At 36.2% G+C, this 19,464-nt stretch overlaps 1 protein-coding gene across 4 annotated transcripts in view; it reads right to left on the reverse strand.

The window, feature by feature from the left end:
• Positions 1-4,373: 4,373 nt before the first annotated feature.
• Positions 4,374-19,464, reverse strand: part of LOC126978110 (ankyrin repeat and SAM domain-containing protein 1A-like) — a 66,241-nt gene continuing 51,150 nt past the window's right edge. For all 4 annotated transcript variants that reach the window (XM_050826838.1, XM_050826837.1, XM_050826840.1 and 1 more), the window contains 4 exons: positions 12,077-12,358; positions 11,382-11,540; positions 8,028-8,165; positions 4,374-6,889 (listed from right to left, as the gene is read on the reverse strand). In XM_050826838.1, the coding sequence (XP_050682795.1) occupies positions 6,584-6,889; positions 8,028-8,165; positions 11,382-11,540; positions 12,077-12,358 (885 nt within the window). In that variant the 3' untranslated portion in view covers positions 4,374-6,583. The remainder of the gene's footprint in view (positions 6,890-8,027; positions 8,166-11,381; positions 11,541-12,076; positions 12,359-19,464) is intronic.

A 19,464-nucleotide genomic window follows, 5' to 3' on the forward strand; every position in this document is an offset into this window, starting at 1 on the left:
CTATTTAATTAATAATTGCCGCTTGTAATGTAAATACCTTTTAAGAGCCGAATAGTATTTATGAATCGTTGTGGTTGTAAGCGTCTTGAAGCTATAGTACTAGTGGTTTTGACATGATTTAGAGTTTCACTCTGGCTTCTTCTCATGTTCAGCCTACTTTACTTAGTGCTGCCGCTATTGCATCCGATGTGACCTACATGCCATGGATATTTTCGTATCAAGCTATGGAGCACCGATCGGTGGCAGATCAAAGCCCTGGTTCGATGGGATTTTTCTTTTCACGCACATTACTTCTATATTGATAGAATTCCTGGAAATTCCTATTTTGTAAAATGCAAGAATTATTGTGATTATAGGAATATTGACTGCGGTTCCACGCACGAAGGGCATGTAGGCAGGTATTGAAACAAAACAATGCTTCTAAGTATATTTCCAAACTATGTGTGTACAGGTAGTAGAAACAACTAAAATAATAATACAAATAAACAAAAACCAGAAATACTTTTGATTGAAGATTTGCTAAATAACAAAATAAAAGTTAATTGTTGTTCAATATTTTGTTGTTCTTTAATTTGGACCAGTTGACCAGTTGACATATTCAAATATAATTTTTATATCAAACACCATGCGAATCTCTCTGATTCGATTTGATCCTTTACTTGAACGAGTGTTACATTGCTCAGAATGACGGTTTAGTCTAAAAAAAATACCCAAGAAATTAAATGCTGACGTCTTAGAAGTTTTCAGATCCACATATTTTTTTTTTGTATATTGAATAAAATTTTTGGTTTTAGAAATAATATACAATAGTTTTTAGATAAGATTGACATCGACTCTGCATCAGTATATTTTTTTCTTTTTTTTTATTGGCACACTTTTACAAAAATTATCTTGACCCAAACTAAGCATAGCCTGCTATGAGTACAAGACAATGACATATAGAATACAATATACGTACTTAAACATACATAAACCGAGACCTGTAGCTCAGTAGGCAAGGTCGCTAACCACTGGGCTATAGGGTCGTCAAATATTCTAGCACAGTTGTATTATAACCTTTTTTAAGAATGAGAGGCTCCTTTGCAAAGTATGCCGACTAGATTGTGGGTACCACAATGGCGCCTATTTCAGTCGTGAAGCAGTAATTTGTAAGCATTATTGAGTTTCAGTCTGAAGGGCGCCGTAGCTAGTGAAATTACTGGGCAAATGAGACTTATCATCTTATGTCTTAGGTGACGAGCGCAATTGTAGTGCCGCTCAGAATTTAGAATTCTGAGCAGCACTGCATTGTAATAGGCGGGACTATCATCTATCCTCAGCTGAACGTCATGTTCGTCTCGTCCGTTATTGTCATAAAATGAACCCTAAGTTAATATTTTGAAAACTCTTATTTTCAAGTAATGAATAAGTATTCTTTGGTTTAAAAGAGATAATCAACTGAGCTCGGTACCAAAGAGAATATAGAACATTGACTTCTAAATATTGTTTACCTCACTAATTATTTTAATCCTGACTTAAACAAGACACAATTCCGCTTTTAATAAACTAATCGTGTGTAACGGAACAAGCTTAACTAATGGCGCTTAAAATCAACCTTTTTTCGGTTTATCTAATGACGCGAGAGTTAGCAGCCATTTTTTACCGGATACGTGAACGGGATTTTTATTGGATCTTCGATAAATTATTTTGTTTGAGATTAGCCTTAAGTGAAACGAAGTTATTTCTATACTTAAACACTGAAGCATAATTAATGGGTATCTTTTTTTTCTTTTACAATTGCGTAGTTGAAATCTAACCACTTCTAAACTCTGACAGAAATGTACATAAATGATTAAGGTTGGTAAAACAGTTTTAGTTCAGTTCAGGGTAGCCCTATTCCACTGTGACCTATTACGACCTTGTTAATTACAGCTCACTGCTAAGATTGATTCTTTTCATTAATGTTATCATATATTTTGCAGGGAGCTGACGTATCTGAAGTGGTCTCTTTCTAAAGATATGCTACGTTTACGCAAAGTACCACATTCAAAGAGGATGTATAACGGGATTTGCCAAATTGAATGCTTATGATCTCTGTATCCTGGAACCTAAGAACGAATAATACCTCTGTTTATTTTTCCTCTCTGTCCAAGTCTTAGAATGTTCTGTTTGAGTCTATAGCGGACAAATGTCAGATCTCGACTTAGATCCATCGGTATACCATTTATTCCAAGTATCCAAGGCTCCCGTTATTCCAAGTAATTCGGTTTTTAACCAGTCATTGGGAAATGCAATATGTTGCTGATGAAGACGAATTTCGGCAACATGGTGTCACTCATCATATGTAGTACAGGACTTTTCAGTAAGGATTGCTTAAATAGCCGAAGTGAATTTGAGGGCCATTTCATTGACGTAAGGGTCATTATTCTATGCATGCATTCCCTCCAGTCATTTTGTACATACAAGTTTAGGGGTTCAGAAGCGCATTTATAGTTGCTTCCGGCGAGGACTCATGGCTCCTGATGTTGTTGCAAGATGAATAGATGATTTTGACAATAGTGAATTTAGATATATTCATTACAAGATTTTGTATTGAATCTATAACAAAACTTGATTAATAATAATAATAATATTAATAATCATTTATTTCGGATTCATTCATGAGATTACATCCATATTTGTTAGTACGATTTGCAAACTTACAAAATAGTGTTAGTAATTACTTATTAAATCACATATTTAGAAAATAAATAAAATAAAATAACAGGCTGGTCCGGGTGGACCTCCCGATGATGACGGTAAATTACTATACGACTGCGTGCAGCCGTATCCAACGATCCAGCATCGGGGAGTCCCACCGGTCCGACAGCGCATGCAGTATGGTGTTGGGACTGTCGCGCATGCGCATCGCTTGCGCATGATGGCCGCAAAGCTATCAACATGGCGGAGGCGCTGCAGTGGCGCGATTAAGTAAATATCGATTTTGTCAAGAAATATTTTTGTTTGACGTTCAGTGTAGTCAAGTCTCTATCCCTATAATTAGGATACAACATCTTTTTATATTATGATGGAATAGGGAGCAAACGAGCTGGTTAGGGATAATCTTATAGAAAGTGATTACCGACGCCAAATTTGGACGCAAGTTATCCAGGAACTTTCGCCATTTTGGCTTCTGTACATTAAATGTTACGGCTCATGCTCCTGAATTATAAATAAGCCAGTAATTGCAATACTCCAGTATTTTAGCAGTGGGGGTTCTTTTGCACAGGAAGCCGGCTAGATTATGGGTACCACAACGGCGCCTATTTCTGCCGTGAAGCATTAAAATAATGTGTAAACATTACTGTGTTTCATTCTAAAGGGCGCCGTAGCTAGTGAAATTACTGGGAAATTGAGACTTAATATCTTATGTCTCAAGGTACGAGCGCAATTGTAGTGCCGCTCAAAATTTTTGTATTTTTCAATAATCCTGAGTGGTACTGCATTGTAATGGGTAGGGCGTATCAATTACCATCAGCTGAACGTCCTGCTCGCCTCGTCCCTTATTGTTATAAAAAAACTCCTAAGGTTATGTATGCATATACTATCAGCGATGTATCATTGATGTTAGGGTCGGTGGTAATTACCTACAACTGGGCCCAATCCGGTAACCTTAAAAAACATATAACAAAGGGGTTCCTAAAAATAAGTTAACTTCAATGGTTTCCAACTTTTATTGAATTCAAATGATTATATTAGATATGTATTTACAATATTTAGCTGTAATATAGTGATTCTATATTAAATAAACAATGCGATACATAAATTATCTCATAAATAGCATTTATAAGGTACTTGAAGCGAGTCTGTGAAGATTTAAAGCAAGCGAGAGATAATGCACAGGAAATAATCTCTTAAATATAAATAATATAGTTTATATAAAGATATAAAAATCTGTGAGCTTCGATTTGTCGGCAGTGACAATATTCTAACGAGAACTTAACATTTCTACGATATAAAATACGTTTCTTTGGTATACTATAGTTTAAAATTGTTAAAACTGTCATTTACTACTACAATTATAAGCTTACTTAATTCGTGTAAAAAGCATCCGACAAACTGAACCCTCCAGTTGCCTTATTTCCTATTTGATATCAACGCAATACAAAAACATTAAATTCATATAAAATGTATATAATTGGTGTTATAATGAGCAAAGTTTGACAACGTTTGGGGTAAGATTGTCCTGTATTATTGCATTTTGGCACACGGCTTATATATTTAATTCTATAATCTACTAATTTCAACATTCATAGATACTTTATAAATTGTTAAGACATTTCAACATTACATATACTGTGCTACATATTATTTCTAAGCATAAAAAGCGGGTACACGTTCAATGAAAAACAAAAACTGTTCAAATAAATTTACTTTCATATCACATTACACTAAATCTCAAAACTAAATCAGACTTTGATAATACATACTAACAAAAACTTTATTTAACATAAAGATTACAAACTCTGTTTTAATTAAAAATCTACAATTTAAGGTAAACTTTTTCCAATCAATTTAATTAAATCACACAGCTAAAGGCAAAGGCATTAAGCCATACAGCCAAATATGGCTGTTAGGCGTTGGTTCTTTGCCTTTCCATGAATTATTAATATTAAATGCGGTTTATTTATTTAATTCAAACAGAGCTTAATCAAAGACAACAACAGTTTTAAAATGCCAAACATTGAGCACAAGCAATTGAATAACACGAAAACAATTTTTTGTCTAAGACATCCACAGCAACGTATCAAGACAAGTTGAACGCAAACAAAGAACGGGGATGGCTCACAGCGTACGAACTATAACATCTGTTGATATGTTTAATGTACTATACGTTGAACGAACTTGTGTCATAAGATGTGTTTATTTAACTAGTTGTAAGTGTTCCACCGTATATCATAGACAAATATTATCTGTGTACACAATTGTACAGACCAGAAATAATGCCAATTCAAAAATTACCCTTACTTCATTTTTTATATGTTCACTCACGCTACTTTTTATAAGTTTATTTTATGTTTTTTTGTATTTATACGGTGAAACACAAAAAACAACTTTTAGAACCCTTTAATATAAGTTTAACCTACATAATATAATTCACACGACACTTATTGGTAACGAATAATATGACAATATTATATTCATTCGAGATTATATTAGGCCTAAATTTAATGGCGGACATGACGTCATATCCGCTAAACATTTTTTTTAATATGTAAAACAGCTGCATAGTCACAGTCAGTAACTTAACGAACAAAAATATACATTAAAACTATTATAAATATAACAGCCCTATAATTCTACTATTCAATAGTAGAACCATTATTATTATTAACTTATATAGTACAGAATTGAATAAGAAATTGTTCATGGGTAAAAAAACTCCAACATGTTAGAATTCATTAACCATGCCTTGTAATACATCATTATAAAGCATTTGTAAATTGTAAAATAGGCAACTGAGATAAAATAATTTGTAGACATCAAATATAGTCGTGTACTTAGTGGTACATAAAAGGTCGAAATAATTTATAATTATATTATTATCAGTTTTTCAATACTTATTAAAAAAAGTACTAATGCTGTATAACCATTATTGATAATGTTCTTAAACGCAGAACTGTCTTTGTTCAAACTGAACAGCGACTTTAAACAACCCTTGTTTATTAAAAATGAAGACCAAACTGTTAAAGCTATATAACGGTTAATTCACCACAAGATAAATTATGTCTAATATTATAAAAAAAAACTACAAAACAAATTGATGTAATCATCGAAAATACCCACAATATAAAAACGATTTAGCCTCGTATTACAATAAAGCAACTGCCTATATCGGCTATAATATTTCTACTATAAGCTAGTTTTTTTTTATAATTTCCGTAATATCGCTCACTATTCGAGTAACTTATTTTTAAATTACATCAAATTTTTGAGACGATTTCACCATTTTCATTATAAGGTTTATCAATACTTACATTATGGTGTACACAATATTAAGGCTAAGAAGGTAAATATTTTGAGGAAAACTACAAACACCAATAATAATAGTTTCAAAGGATGTCAAGTTGATCAACTCACATGGGCGAATTACAAAGCTCAAAAGAACTTGAACCGAGATCCAAAAAACTAGTCAATAAAATAAACATGAGGGCTGCAGGCGGGTGAGAAGTACTCAACACAAAATGTGAAACAAACGCAACATTCAATTAAAATATTAGTTTTTAAATTAACATATTGCCTTGCGTTTGAATTATTCATAAGTAACACTGTATACACCATACTGTAGTAAAGTGAAAAATATCAACTAAGCCTTGTACATTGCTTATTATCTGTACTAAACTTCGATTCCGTTGACAATCGGAAGACAAATGAACTCAAACATATTTTAATTAGGCCAAAACTCATTTGCTATTTTAACACTAGTAAGTATACATTATTGGTCAAAGTAATGTTTAGGAATGAGTTTAGGTAAACAACGGTTTCTAGGTAATGACTCTTCTAAACTTCTGAGTCGCAGTGTAATGAAAAAAATACTATTTTTATTATTGCTCAAATTACAACCTCACAACTCCTCCGTAGACGCTATTGGTGCTTTAAGTAGTGGCGTCCTGGGGCTTTTTGAACCTTCTGAATTCCTGGTACTCTGGAAGTCTTCGTTAGACAATGAAGCTGATATAGGAGCAATTTTCAACTGATGCCCGTTAAGTTTTATCTCCGTGATGGAATGCGATCTTCCGTGTATGGTTTTATCTTTGACCTCTGGGGCGGGTTTGGTAATTTTACTCCGATTCGATTGCTCCCTAAGAGCCATCTGGTATGCTACCTCGAACGCTTCACCGAGGGTTAAGATTACTTCTGTTGCTTGGTCCTGAAATTTTGCAAATCAATTAATTCTTGGGATTATTTTTTTTGTATATTTTTAGGCCAGTATGCTAGTAAACTCAGCTTAGACGGACAACGAATAGCCAATTTGCTTAGTATTTTCCTCGAATCCGTTTTTGAAAAACCATCCAATAATCCAGTTATTATTGGTGCAGTTGAATCAACCTTTGCCCTTATTGGGCACGTGGATATAAATGTTAAAATCGGTGAAAAATATCTAAAAACATTAGATACAAGCAAATTAGTCGGCCTTTATGGTTTACATTCTTTATTTCATAAACAATGTAGCAAACAAATATATATTCCTTTGACTTTGCTATTTTAAAAGTCATTGTGCTCTGGTATTTTGCCAAAACTTGGAAGCGATCCATCATTGTAATTTGTTCCTACCCATAAAAGTAAAGACAAACATATCATTCATAATTATCGGGGTATCACGAAGTTATCAGTAGTTCCGAACCTTTTTTAAAAGATTGTATATGAAACGTTGTTCCCTGCCATTCGTCCTTTATTAACATTTTTTCAGCATTGGTTTATAAACAGATTAAATTATAAGAATAAACTGTATAAATGTTTGATAATAAAATAACGATTGATTGTTTGTGGAAGGATGCTTCGTGAACATGGTGGTCGTGATATCTGTCATAATATTATTTATAACAGGTCGACCTGGCACGACAAACACTCGTTCACTATTTGACGCATGGAGCAGCGATTGTTTGCACCTATTTAAGGAGACGACCCGGTACACGACTTCTCCCAAAGCAAGCATAGTAAGACGTATTCGGGGTTGTCCGAATCATACGCTTACAGTCATGTTCAATTGCTCGTTCTGTTTAATTTATTCTTGATATATTTCATCCCAACCGAAATCGTTCTACTTGTAATAGCATCTTCAGCATTTCAGCCGGAAGACATTCACTGCTATGCAAAGGCTTCCCCCAAAAATCTTCACGATGATCGGTCCTGCGCTACCCTTATCAAACGTATTCCGGTGATCTTGACCAGATCATCGGTCCATCTCGTGGGGGTGTGACTTTATGTGCCCTGCCCACTGCCACTTCAGTTTCGCAATCATTTGGGCTATGTCAGTGATTTTGGTTCTTCTACAAATAGCAACTTACCATGGTAGCAACCCTGAACACATGACAGTAGTGGCTCTTCGTGGTGTGGTCTTTGGTGATATAGGCGAAGTGAGTGAGATCGTCAGCATCCTGGCACGCGCAGTGAATGTTGCGTATTTCATGTTCGCACACCAACTCCTAAGCATAAAAAAATAAATTATAATTATTTCATAGAAACTTTATGTTTGTATAGGATATACATGGACATGAATATTTTGTATTCATTGAAGAATTGGTTTAACAAAATTGGATTTAGTGAAAGTTTTTGAAGTGAAAACTTCTTTTGCCGCGTTGGGTACATTTTGATAGGAAATAATCTAATGGGTTCGCGTCACCAACATGCTCATGACTGGCGCACGCGATAATTAAATAATTTAAAAAAATATATAAATATATTTGTGGATGGGTGAATTCTCGTGAGTTGGCGTCACCGAAATTCTTATATCAGTATATCTGTAGCTATACAGCTGACGTATTGTGCAACATTAGTGCTGTGTATATCTTATAAGTGAAATTGAATGGATTTAGTGAAAAGTTCAATGTGTATACTCGTATACTGTGCATGCTTGAAATAGTGTTTTAGTTTGATTTTTATTAATTAATAATGTATTTATTTTTAAACATTATGGAATTTCAAATTTAAATAGTAAATGTTCTAAGTTTTACTTCTACAACTCTACAACTGCGTTTTTTTTAATAATTTGGAGACGGACGTGCTAAGTTACTAGCACACTTTGCGTTTATGTTTTACAAGCTATTACTTTCACTAGTAGTTAATGTACAACTCTTGCGCGATAAGATAAGTGACGATAATCTCGTGACAGCAGAGATGAATAAATTTTTAAATTGCTTCGTCCTAGCTGGTTGACTCAAAATAAAAGTAGATAGTGTAATATAAAAAGTCTGCAACAAATTCTAAAAAAACTCGCTGTAATACGATTGTTTATAACCAGTAGCAATTTTTGGGAACTGCACAATGTTACCCTTACTACCTTTGTTTAAGGGTTTTTCATTATGAAAATATGGAACGAGACGAGCAGGACATTCAGCTGATTGTAATTGATATGCCCTGCCCATTACAATGTAGTGCCGTTCAGTATTCTTGAAAACCCAAAACTTCTGAACGGCACTACAATTGCGCTCGTCGCCTTGAGACATAAGATGTTAAGTCTCGTTTGCCCAGTAATTTCACTAGCTACGGCGCCCTTTTGACCGAAATACAGTAATGTTCACACATTACTGCTTCACGGCAGAAATAGGCGCCGTTGTGTTGCTCATAATCTAGCCGATATCCTGTGCAAAGGAGCCTCCCACTGGTATTTACGTAACTGCAATCAATAATATATTCATTGCTAGGTGTCACCAATAACACACTAGTATCGAGATCGTTCGGTGTGACCCGCGTAACAATATAAAACCAGTCGTATTTTTTTTATATTTTTTATTCAAGACTTCTTTTATGCACGCTTCACTTTGGGAGTAAGCTGGTGAAGGTGTGACGAGAGCGTTACGAAAAGCGTGATCAGGCTAGGCGAATGGAAGTTGAGAGAGAGATAATTTGTAAGGGAAGATAGAAAAAGCGAGTTACGTTTCCTATATATAATAATATCAATATAACATAATATAATTATTGGAAAAATATATAAATAATAATAAATATAATTAAATTATAATATTTATTAATGTTAAAATCCTTTCAGTGATAAGTGTCGCAAACATCATAGAAGTTTTACCTATATTACACACACACACATTTTTTAACTTAGTAAACGTCTTAATATACTTATTGGTAGTTAGAAATGTAAGTGAAAATTCTTACGTACTACTGAATCACCGTTTACGATAAGTTACCCTAACAGTATTGACTATTATTGTTTGTTCTGAAGCTCAAAAGACATCCAGATTAAACTTTTGCTTTAAAACCGTTATTTTAAGCATCCAACAGTAGCGGCTATCCGTATCAATATAAGAAACAAAAACAAAAAGAATCGTCAAATTGTAGAATGAAGTGTAAACGATTCATAATTAAAAATCAAGCAGGCGATGTGGGGGGTCCTATTTAGTAGCCCCCGATCTTATAGGGATGTTTACCCTTTGTTCGGTTGGCTGATTCACAAAGATATCTTAAGGGAAAATATTTTTTGCAGTATATAATGATGGAGGGTCAATCCCTCGGTGAAAATGACCACCAATTTTAAGTACTGTTTACAAGCAGGAGTAATTAGTACTCAAACTCTATCATTTTGCATTGAATTAGTTTGTATATCTACACTAAGTTTGTAGATTGAAACCACTATTCAACTGACTTCGAAACTGTGGTTTTTTGCGTTTATAACCGCATATCTCCGTTTTTTATGGATTTGAATTTTTTTCTTTTATCGGCGTATTTATTACTATCTTCAATTGGTTCCATTTCAAAAGTCAGATTTGAGGAAAAAAATGAGTAATTAAGGGGAGTCCTAGCACATACTGCCTTCTTTGTTTTGCAACAACAAATTAAGCATTTGTATATGAAGTAACATTTAGTGAAGTAGAGCTGGTGATTAAGATAATAACTAACTTTTCACAGGCATGTATTTCACGTGACAAGATAGTTAAGTTAATGTACCATGGAACTAATCTGGTGATAAAGCTGGTACACGGGCAACGGAACTCTTTAATAGAACTAAGTATCCAGGCTGTGTTTTTCACATCATTAAAATAAGGTATAATACATAATGAATTAAGAAAAACTCTAGAATAATTCACAACTTTTATACAGTTTTTATAAGCAATATAATAATATAAAATGACAAACAACAGGTTTAACTGATTGTAAGTAGGTATTAAACCATTACAAAACAGTGCTGATTAAAATTCTTGCTTGAAACCAACATTCTGACCGGCATGCGGCACCGCAATTGTGGACATCACTTTCAGACATAAGATGTTAAGTATACAAATTCAATTTGTACCAAAATTTATGGACGATCCAGGACTGTTTAGATTTGAAAGACCGACATAATATCAATTCAATTTCCTAATACGCAATTATTGGGGTTGAGCAGATTATCAACTGTAAAGTAGATCCTATAGATGGTCGTTTTCAGGGTCTGCCTCGACGTCTTTGCCCGTCCTGATGCACCCAATGCGTGAAGACCTGTGCTCATCGGTCTGGGTGCATCAGACATACATGGCTAGCCCAGTTTTTCTCCCAAATCAGCAATGCCAGAGCGCAGTTCCCTATGTGTAATGCCATCGGTTAGCTTGACTCTCAGAATACTGCGCTTCATAGCTCTCTGACACCTCGATTTGCCTTACCCCAAGAAAAACCAACATAAATATTTATACTGCTAGAATTGCAATCGTACTCACTCTGGTAATAGTATTCAGGAACTTAACACCCCGGTAGCTGATAGACAGGATAATGTCCGGGGAATCCCGGGGCTCTTTGGTGCTCTTCTTCAACTTCTGTATCGACTTCTTTGTGGACTCGGTGCCGCGAAGTTCTTTTACAACCGTAGATCCTAAATACTGTGAAAATATGACGATTAGTAATAAATGGAGGGATTCTTTTTTATGGATTAATATTACTCTACTATAGATTTCTTGTTCAGCGTAGAGCTTAATAAAAGAAAGACCTCGGTAATATAATTAATGGTTGTTTTATTCATTATTCTTGATGATAAGTTTTCCAATGTTTACTTCCACTCACCCTCTTTTGCATCACCAGTGGAATCGTAGGTTTACCAGCCTTTTAAGGTATACCCAATATTTCGAAGGTACCCATGTCATATCGCCCTGCCAACATAATGCAAGGAAGTTCACAGTTTGGTAGTTTAATTGGAAGAAAGTTCCTTGAAAATTTACCGTGGTGATATATACGCGCCACAAATGCTGCAGATTATATTTAAATTTAAGACACACAAGATTAGGTGTGTGTACAGAGAAACTTAATAATTATTAGTCTGCTCAAAAGAACTAAACATTTTTATCTATTGCGCCATCTTGTTTTGTAAAGTACACACAATTATGTGGGCAATTATTTTCATATTAAATATGCTACTTACATTAGCTACATACGTAACGGCGCCGGTGACCAAAACAAAGGGTTGATGTTTCCACTGTGTCTTCAAAGCACCTGGTACACCAACCAGCAGTTCGGAAGGCGCTCTGATCTCCAGGTCGGACGGTCTAGGTGGCTGAGGCGCCGGCCGATTCTTTTTGCTACGCTTTAAGGTTTCTCCTCCAGGCGGCGCTAGAGACGGTACCACGGGTGGAGGTACGGGCTTCAGGTTCTCTGATGGTAACTTCTCTTTGATTTCTTCTTTCAGCTGTTGTATGTTACTCTTCTAGAATTTTTTTTATTGGTTATTTATACGTTTTCCTTACAAACTTTACAGATTGTAATATAATATATCTACTTCCATTTTAACATAGTTCTATTTTTTATGGAAAAGGAGGGCAAAAGAGCGTAAGGGTCACTTGGTGTTAAGTTATCACCACCGCTCACGTTCTCCTGCAACACCAAAGGAATCACAGGAGCGTTGCCATCTTTTAGAAAGGTGTACGCGCTTTTTTTTAAAGGTAACCATGTCGTATCGTGCCGGAACCGCATAAGGAAGCTCATTCTACAGCTTTGTTGTACGTAGCAGAAAGTTCTTTGAAATTCGCACTGTGGAGGACCACACATCCAGATGGTGGGGATGATATCCTTATTTGTCGTACGAAGGTGGAATTCGGCGTCAGGAGTCAAGTAAAACAGCTCTCCGGAACACTCTCCGTGATAAATGCGGTAAAAGACACACAATCAACTCACAATTCGAGCAGCTCTGCTATTAATTAGTTCTGCCATTAATCTTAATAAACATTTTTATGTAATGAAAAATATTTAAATGTTGTGAACGAAAATAAGACCTAAAAAGCATTGCTCTAAATAGCATTGATACCTTTCAAACATTTGAAACTTGCTGGAATGACAATCTTTACAACCAAAATACAAAAGAACAAAAAGAACGCTGATTAAATCGAAATAGAATCGAACAAAGGGACAAATTGGAAAACATGGCACTCAAAAAACAGTTCGCACTTCAGAAGTGTAAAACAAAAGTAATGATGCAACGCAAAAATGAAAACGTACACAGGACTGAGAAGGCGTGAAATTTTAATTAAGTCTCTAAAGTCTGAGGTACAAAAGAGATATTATTGAGAGTATGAAGCGACTAATTTAACGAGTGTCATTTGAAGGTAATAAAAAATGGCAGGGTGAATGTGAATAGATGTTTCGTATGAGAGGGAGATAAGCCCTTGAATAGCTCGGTGGAACACGTGTAGAATACGTGAGGATTGACTGAGATATCATGAGGTTTAATAGTTTAATCAAGCTCTCTTATAGCAATGGAGTATTCTAAAAGAAAATTAACGCTGGTTTTAAATTAGAACTAACCATTACGCATAAACTGTGAAAACATCAGCATAACCAATCATTATAAAACATAATTAAAATTATATTGAACCTTAAATCATTTATACGTCTAGATAGACTTGTGACAGCTGTGAACACGTAGAAAAATAGCGGCGAACTGTTAGCCTCTATTTTCAGCAACGCACGCACACTAAAACAAAGTGACTAACAAATCGCGTGTATAAGACGTAGCTGCATCCTGCATACTAAAGTAATAAACCTGGCTTATTATCATGTGTCGCCTTACAGCAAGAGGCTCTATCGAGACGCACAAATTATTAAAATATAAGTAGAACCTACAACATCAGGTTTAGTCAGACCAAATTGGACGTGTAAAGGCTTTCATTACGATATAAACAGACCATTTATAACTTGAACGATGAATGATAACAAATTGTAAAATTAGGAATACTTAAAATTAGAATAAGTAATTGCACACATAATTTGTTATACCCATGTATTTTCTGTCAAATTAAAATGGTCATTTAATAATTACTAAAAGAATAAATCATAATATTATATAAACATGTGTTTGACTTCTGAGAGAGTAATGATGATCTCAGACATTTAACAGTTTTAAGTATTTAAAATAAATGTCAATGTAAATGTTTTACTACAAAAATATTATGCAGATTGTGAGTAACGACACAGATTATACACCTGTCTGCTCAAGAATATAATAATAACATTAATAACTCAATTTCCATACAGTAACTTATGTGGTAGTAACTTATATGGGTAGCTTATTATAAGTGGTATATTAATATACCAGTGGGAGGCTCCTTTGTACAGGATGCCGGCTAGTCTATGGGTACGACAACGGAGCCTATTTCTGCCGTAAAGCAGTCATGTGTAAACATTACTGTGTTTCGATCTGAAGGGCGCCGTAGCTAGTGAAATTACTGGGCAAATGAGACTTAAGATATGTCTCAAGGTGACGAGCGCAATAGTAGTGCCGCTCAGAATTTTTTTTTTCAAGTATTCCGAGCGGCACTCCATTGTCAGTTAAAGCAGCATCTGACTGCAAAAAACAAGCGTATCGAACTTGGGTTGCGGCGCTGGGCTCAAAGGATCCGAACTGCAAAGTTCTGAAGAGGAAATATAACCGTGCCTCCAGATTTTTTAAGCGGCAAATCGCCCGTGCGAAATCGAAGCACGTCGTCTAAATTGGCGAGCAGCTTTCCAGTTACCCGACCGGAACACGCAAGTTCTGGTCGTTGTCGAAAGCTGCTCTTGGTAACTTCAACCAGCCGTCCATGCCGCCGTTGCACATGAGGAATGACACCCTGGCCCATACGGCAAAAGAGAAAGCCGATCTCCTGTGCACTCTTTTTGCCTCCAACTCGACTCTTGACGACAACGGAAAAACACCGCCGACTATCCCGCGGTGTCAGAGCTCCATGCCTGAAGTACAGTTCCGACAGAAAACTGTTAGGCGAGCTCTGTTTTCGTTGGACGTCAGGAAGTCGAGCGGGCCGGATGGCATTTCTCCAATCGTGCTTAGAACGTGTGCCCCTGAGTTGACGCCGGTGCTAACGCGTTTATTCCGGCACTCTTATTCAAAAGGCGTAGTCCCTGATTCATGGAAGTCAGCCCTTGTCCATCCGATCCCAAAAAAAGGAGACAGTTCGGATCCGGCAAACTACAGGCCTATTGCTATTACCTCCCTACTCTCTAAAATTATGGAGAGCAAAATTAACCGCCAGCTCTTGGTATACCTTGAGGGTCACCAGTTGATCAACGACCGGCAGTACGGCTTTCGCCATGGTCGGTCGACTGGCGATCTTCTGGTATACCTAACACACAGATGGGCGGCGGCTATTGAAAGCAAGGGGGAAGGCCTGGCAGTTGGTCTGGATATAGCGAAGGCCTTTGATCGTGTATGGCACAAGGCGCTCCTCGCAAAACTTCCATCATTTGGGCTTCCCGAGAGCTTATGCAAGTGGACCTCCAGCTTCCTCACTGGGCGCAGCATACAGGTCGTTATCGACGGTTATTGCTCAAATCCCAAGCCCGTGAACGCTGGAGTGCCCCAAGGCTGTGTGTTATCTCCCACGCTGTTTCTTCTGCATATCAATGATATGTTGGACACCGCCAACATGCATTGCTATGCAGACGACAGCACTGGTGATGCCGTATACACGGGCCATGCAGGTCTCTCTCGGGAAAACGTCCACCAGTGCCGGGTGAAACTTGTGTCTTCTATCGAGTCCTCTCTCGAGAAGGTCGCGGAATGGGGTAAGTTGAACCTTGTCCAATTTAACCCCCAGAAGACTCAAGTTTGCGCGTTTACCACTAAAAAAACCCCATTTGCCGTATCACCGCTCTTCGAGAACACTTCCCTTAAAGCCTCGCCTAGTATCGGAATACTGGGTCTCGAAATCTCGAGCAATTGCCAATTCCGTGGCCATCTGGAGGGCAAAGCCAAACTGGCTTCAAAGAAACTGGGCGTCATAAATAGAGCACGGCAATACTTCAAGCCGGCCCACATTCTAGCACTCTACAAAGCGCAGGTCCGGCCTCACATGGAGTATTGCTGTCATCTCTGGTCGTGCGCACCCCAGTATCAGCTCGATCCATTTGACCGCGTGCAACGCAGAGCAGCTCGAATTGTCGGGGACCCAGTACTCTGTGAACGGCTGGATCACTTGGCGTTGCGTAGAGACGTCGCTTCATTGTGTGTCTTCTACCGCATTTATCACGGGGAGTGTTCCGAAGAGCTGTTCAACCTGATTCCTGCCGCCGAATTTCACCTTCGCACGACACGCCACAAGTTACGATATCATCCCCACCATCTGGATGTGTGGCGGTCCTCCACAGTGCGGTTTTCAAGGAGCTTTCTTCCTCGTACCACGAAGCTGTGGAATGAGCTTCCTTGTGCGGTGTTTCCGGGACGATACGACATGGGTACCTTCAAGAAAAGCGCGTACACCTTCCTTAAAGGCCGGCAACGCTCTTGTGATTCCTCTGGTGTTGCAGGAGAGTGTGGGCGGCGGTGATCACTTAACACCAGGTGACCCGTACGCTCGTTTGTCCTCCTATTCCATAAAAAAAAAAAAAAAAAAAATGTAGTGGGCAAGGCGTATCAATTACCCTCAGCTGAACGTCCTGCTCGTCTGGTCCCGTATTTTCACAAAAAAAAAAATAGTTTTCCATTGGCTGTTAGTTTATGTAATAGCTGTTTTTACTTATAATTTTAAAATTTACTGTTAATTACCTATTTTTTAATTTTACTGTTAATTACCTATTTTGAAAACAATATCAACGAGTAATTTTTGCATTTGTCATTTCGGTTTCATGTATCTGTGGTATTGATTTTGTCAATCAAAAGGGTCTTATTTCAATAAAGATTATTAATTGCTTTGACGACCATTGTGAATTAATTTAAATCTATGTTTTGGATCAATATATAATACAGTAAATTTGCCATTAGAAATCATACTATTTAGCAAGAACAAAGTAAATAATATGAAAAGCTTATGTTAATCAAAACAAATATATACATTCCATGTACATTCAAATATAACGCCGATAGTTAGGGCTAGGGTAAAAGGGAAATAGACTGGCCCGTGAAACGAACTGAATGGCTATGTTGAATAGACCACGAATTGAACACTAATTAACCATAGAGAGCCAACGGCGTGTAAAATTAAAAAAAAGAACTCCACACTAAAGATTATTTCAATATGGCTGGTTTTCGAAATATATAATTAAAAACCAAGTAATCACGGTTGTACTTTTAAAAAGCAATACGTCATCGGTCCAACAATTTAAAAGGGTATTGTTGAAGAAGCAATTATAATAATTGTTGTAGTATTAAAATAATTATATGGTATTTTTCATATTGAAATATCATATTATTTATTACTCCTGTATGTGTGCGGAATTTATAAGCAAACTTCATATACAGAAATAGTCTTTTTTATTTGCTTTACAGTAGTGATATTTTTACACATTTTGAATGCCTTAAACGCGAAGCGAGTAGTTATATTCTACTAGGGCCTAAAATCAAAGTTTTTACGTTTTGACGCATAAAATTGTATATAACAGTTATATTGCACATATTAATTATATGCAAAGTATAAAAATGCGTATTTTTATGGTAGTTTTTGTAGTAACAAATCTACCTACGCTACTACGCTACTGCTAACAGGCCAATCTGACCAATATAATAATAAACATGACATAACCTCATTGAGTATTGAATTTAAACATTTTAGATTCCTTTTTTGAAATAAATTCTTGCAGTCCCTCTTACAGTTTTGCTGATAATCTACATCGTGCTGTATCAAACCCGAAACCCTACACAATACCATTATTATAATACCTTAAGTCTTTATTTGATCCAAATTAAGTACAGTACAGTAGTAACTAAGATTTAAGAAAACTTATTTAGAAAATTGGATCTCTCTTGGGTGAAAGCCTCATCCAATTCATTTCATTTACTTCTACTTTTCCTTCAAAAAAAAAACAAATTTTACAGCCTATTTCTACTACGTCAATACAGTCTCAAAATATTTCTGCTTAAATTAAAAATGCTAGCGTGTAATAAAGATCACCTAGCCCATTCTATAATATGTCACGGATATATCTACTAACGAGCCGTTACCCTTAAGTGCCTGTCAATTTTATTAACTTTTCCCATGGCTGAAGACGATATCATCGCACCTGGGAGGGAGTTGCTTAGATACACCCCCCACACGTGTAATTATCAGCAAGATGAGCAATTTATTGGGGATTAGCCATTTTAATCCCCACGCGTTTTGTGGTAATGGGATTTTAATAAAGTTCCAAGTGGGCAATAGAAAGGGGAAACTTTAAAAAGTGTCGCGAAATAGGGTGGGTACAGCGATATTTCTGGACTGCTATAATATTGTAGCCCTTTAAGGAATTTCTTAATGCCTTCTATGCTTTCTTTAAATATGAGACTATACAATGTTGTCGTTTCGGTTCAAGCATTAAGTAATTTAGAATATTTTTTTTTAAAAACGTTTGTGTGGAAAAGGTCACCTTTTTTATATTAATGACTTTCATAATGATACCACAGATTGGAAATAGAGCGACCGCCGTCAGGCTATTAAATAATAAATTTTACTGTACTTATATTACATTGTAACGATATTTTTATCGAAAAAGATGAATTCCGCTGAATTTCTTGTCGGTTCTCTCAGGTGTTGTGCGGCAGTGTAAATCGTGTGTATGTGTGCGTGCGTCGATTCGGGCATTCTAGTAATAACTAGTACAAACGAAAGTACTGATCTAGTACTGTAATGTGATATCACGGGCTGTCAGGTTGTCTATAAGCTAAGTAAATTCTACATCTATGGTTTGAAATAATAACCCGATTATTGTAATTAGACTAATTAGTATTCAGCTGGCATAAGTACCGTCTAGTCGAAGACCACCGCGAGTAGAATAAATAATGTTACTAAAGTAATACTGGGAATAAATACGTTATGGCCGTTAAGGAAAACACTTTATATTTCTGAGAAATTTGCGGTCGAATTTTGTGAAAGATATTAACTCTCAATGACGTAGTATGTCTATAGCGTTATCGTTTCCAACGGTTTCCTTTCGATAAGGCACTATCTTACGTAATGATAAAAATATGATAGTGAACCTCCGATTTGAGAGTAGGTATTGTGTATTCTTGTGATGATATTTGCTAGAGTTTAAGTGTCAATTTATAGAAGACTGTTTTAGGTGTCTTTAAAATACTGTGTTGCTTAAGAAAAGTTATTAGTTCTTGGCCATTCTTTCGATTGGCATCATAAGAGTAGGGGTGTTTTTTTTACATTTAAGTCGGTCCGATTCCCAGACGAGGCCAGTAATTTTTAGAAAATCTTTGAATGCAGAATTACTAACTTTTAAAAATAACATAAAGTCTTCTTTCAGTAAAATAGCCTATCTTCGATATTTAAGGTACTTTCCCTTCATGTCCCAAAACTTTGGGACATCCTGTATACTGAGACTGTGTTACCATGAACTTATGAA

Source organism: Leptidea sinapis, chromosome 47, assembly GCF_905404315.1.
Source record: "Leptidea sinapis chromosome 47, ilLepSina1.1, whole genome shotgun sequence".
In the NCBI taxonomy this organism is placed as follows: domain Eukaryota; kingdom Metazoa; phylum Arthropoda; class Insecta; order Lepidoptera; family Pieridae; genus Leptidea; species Leptidea sinapis.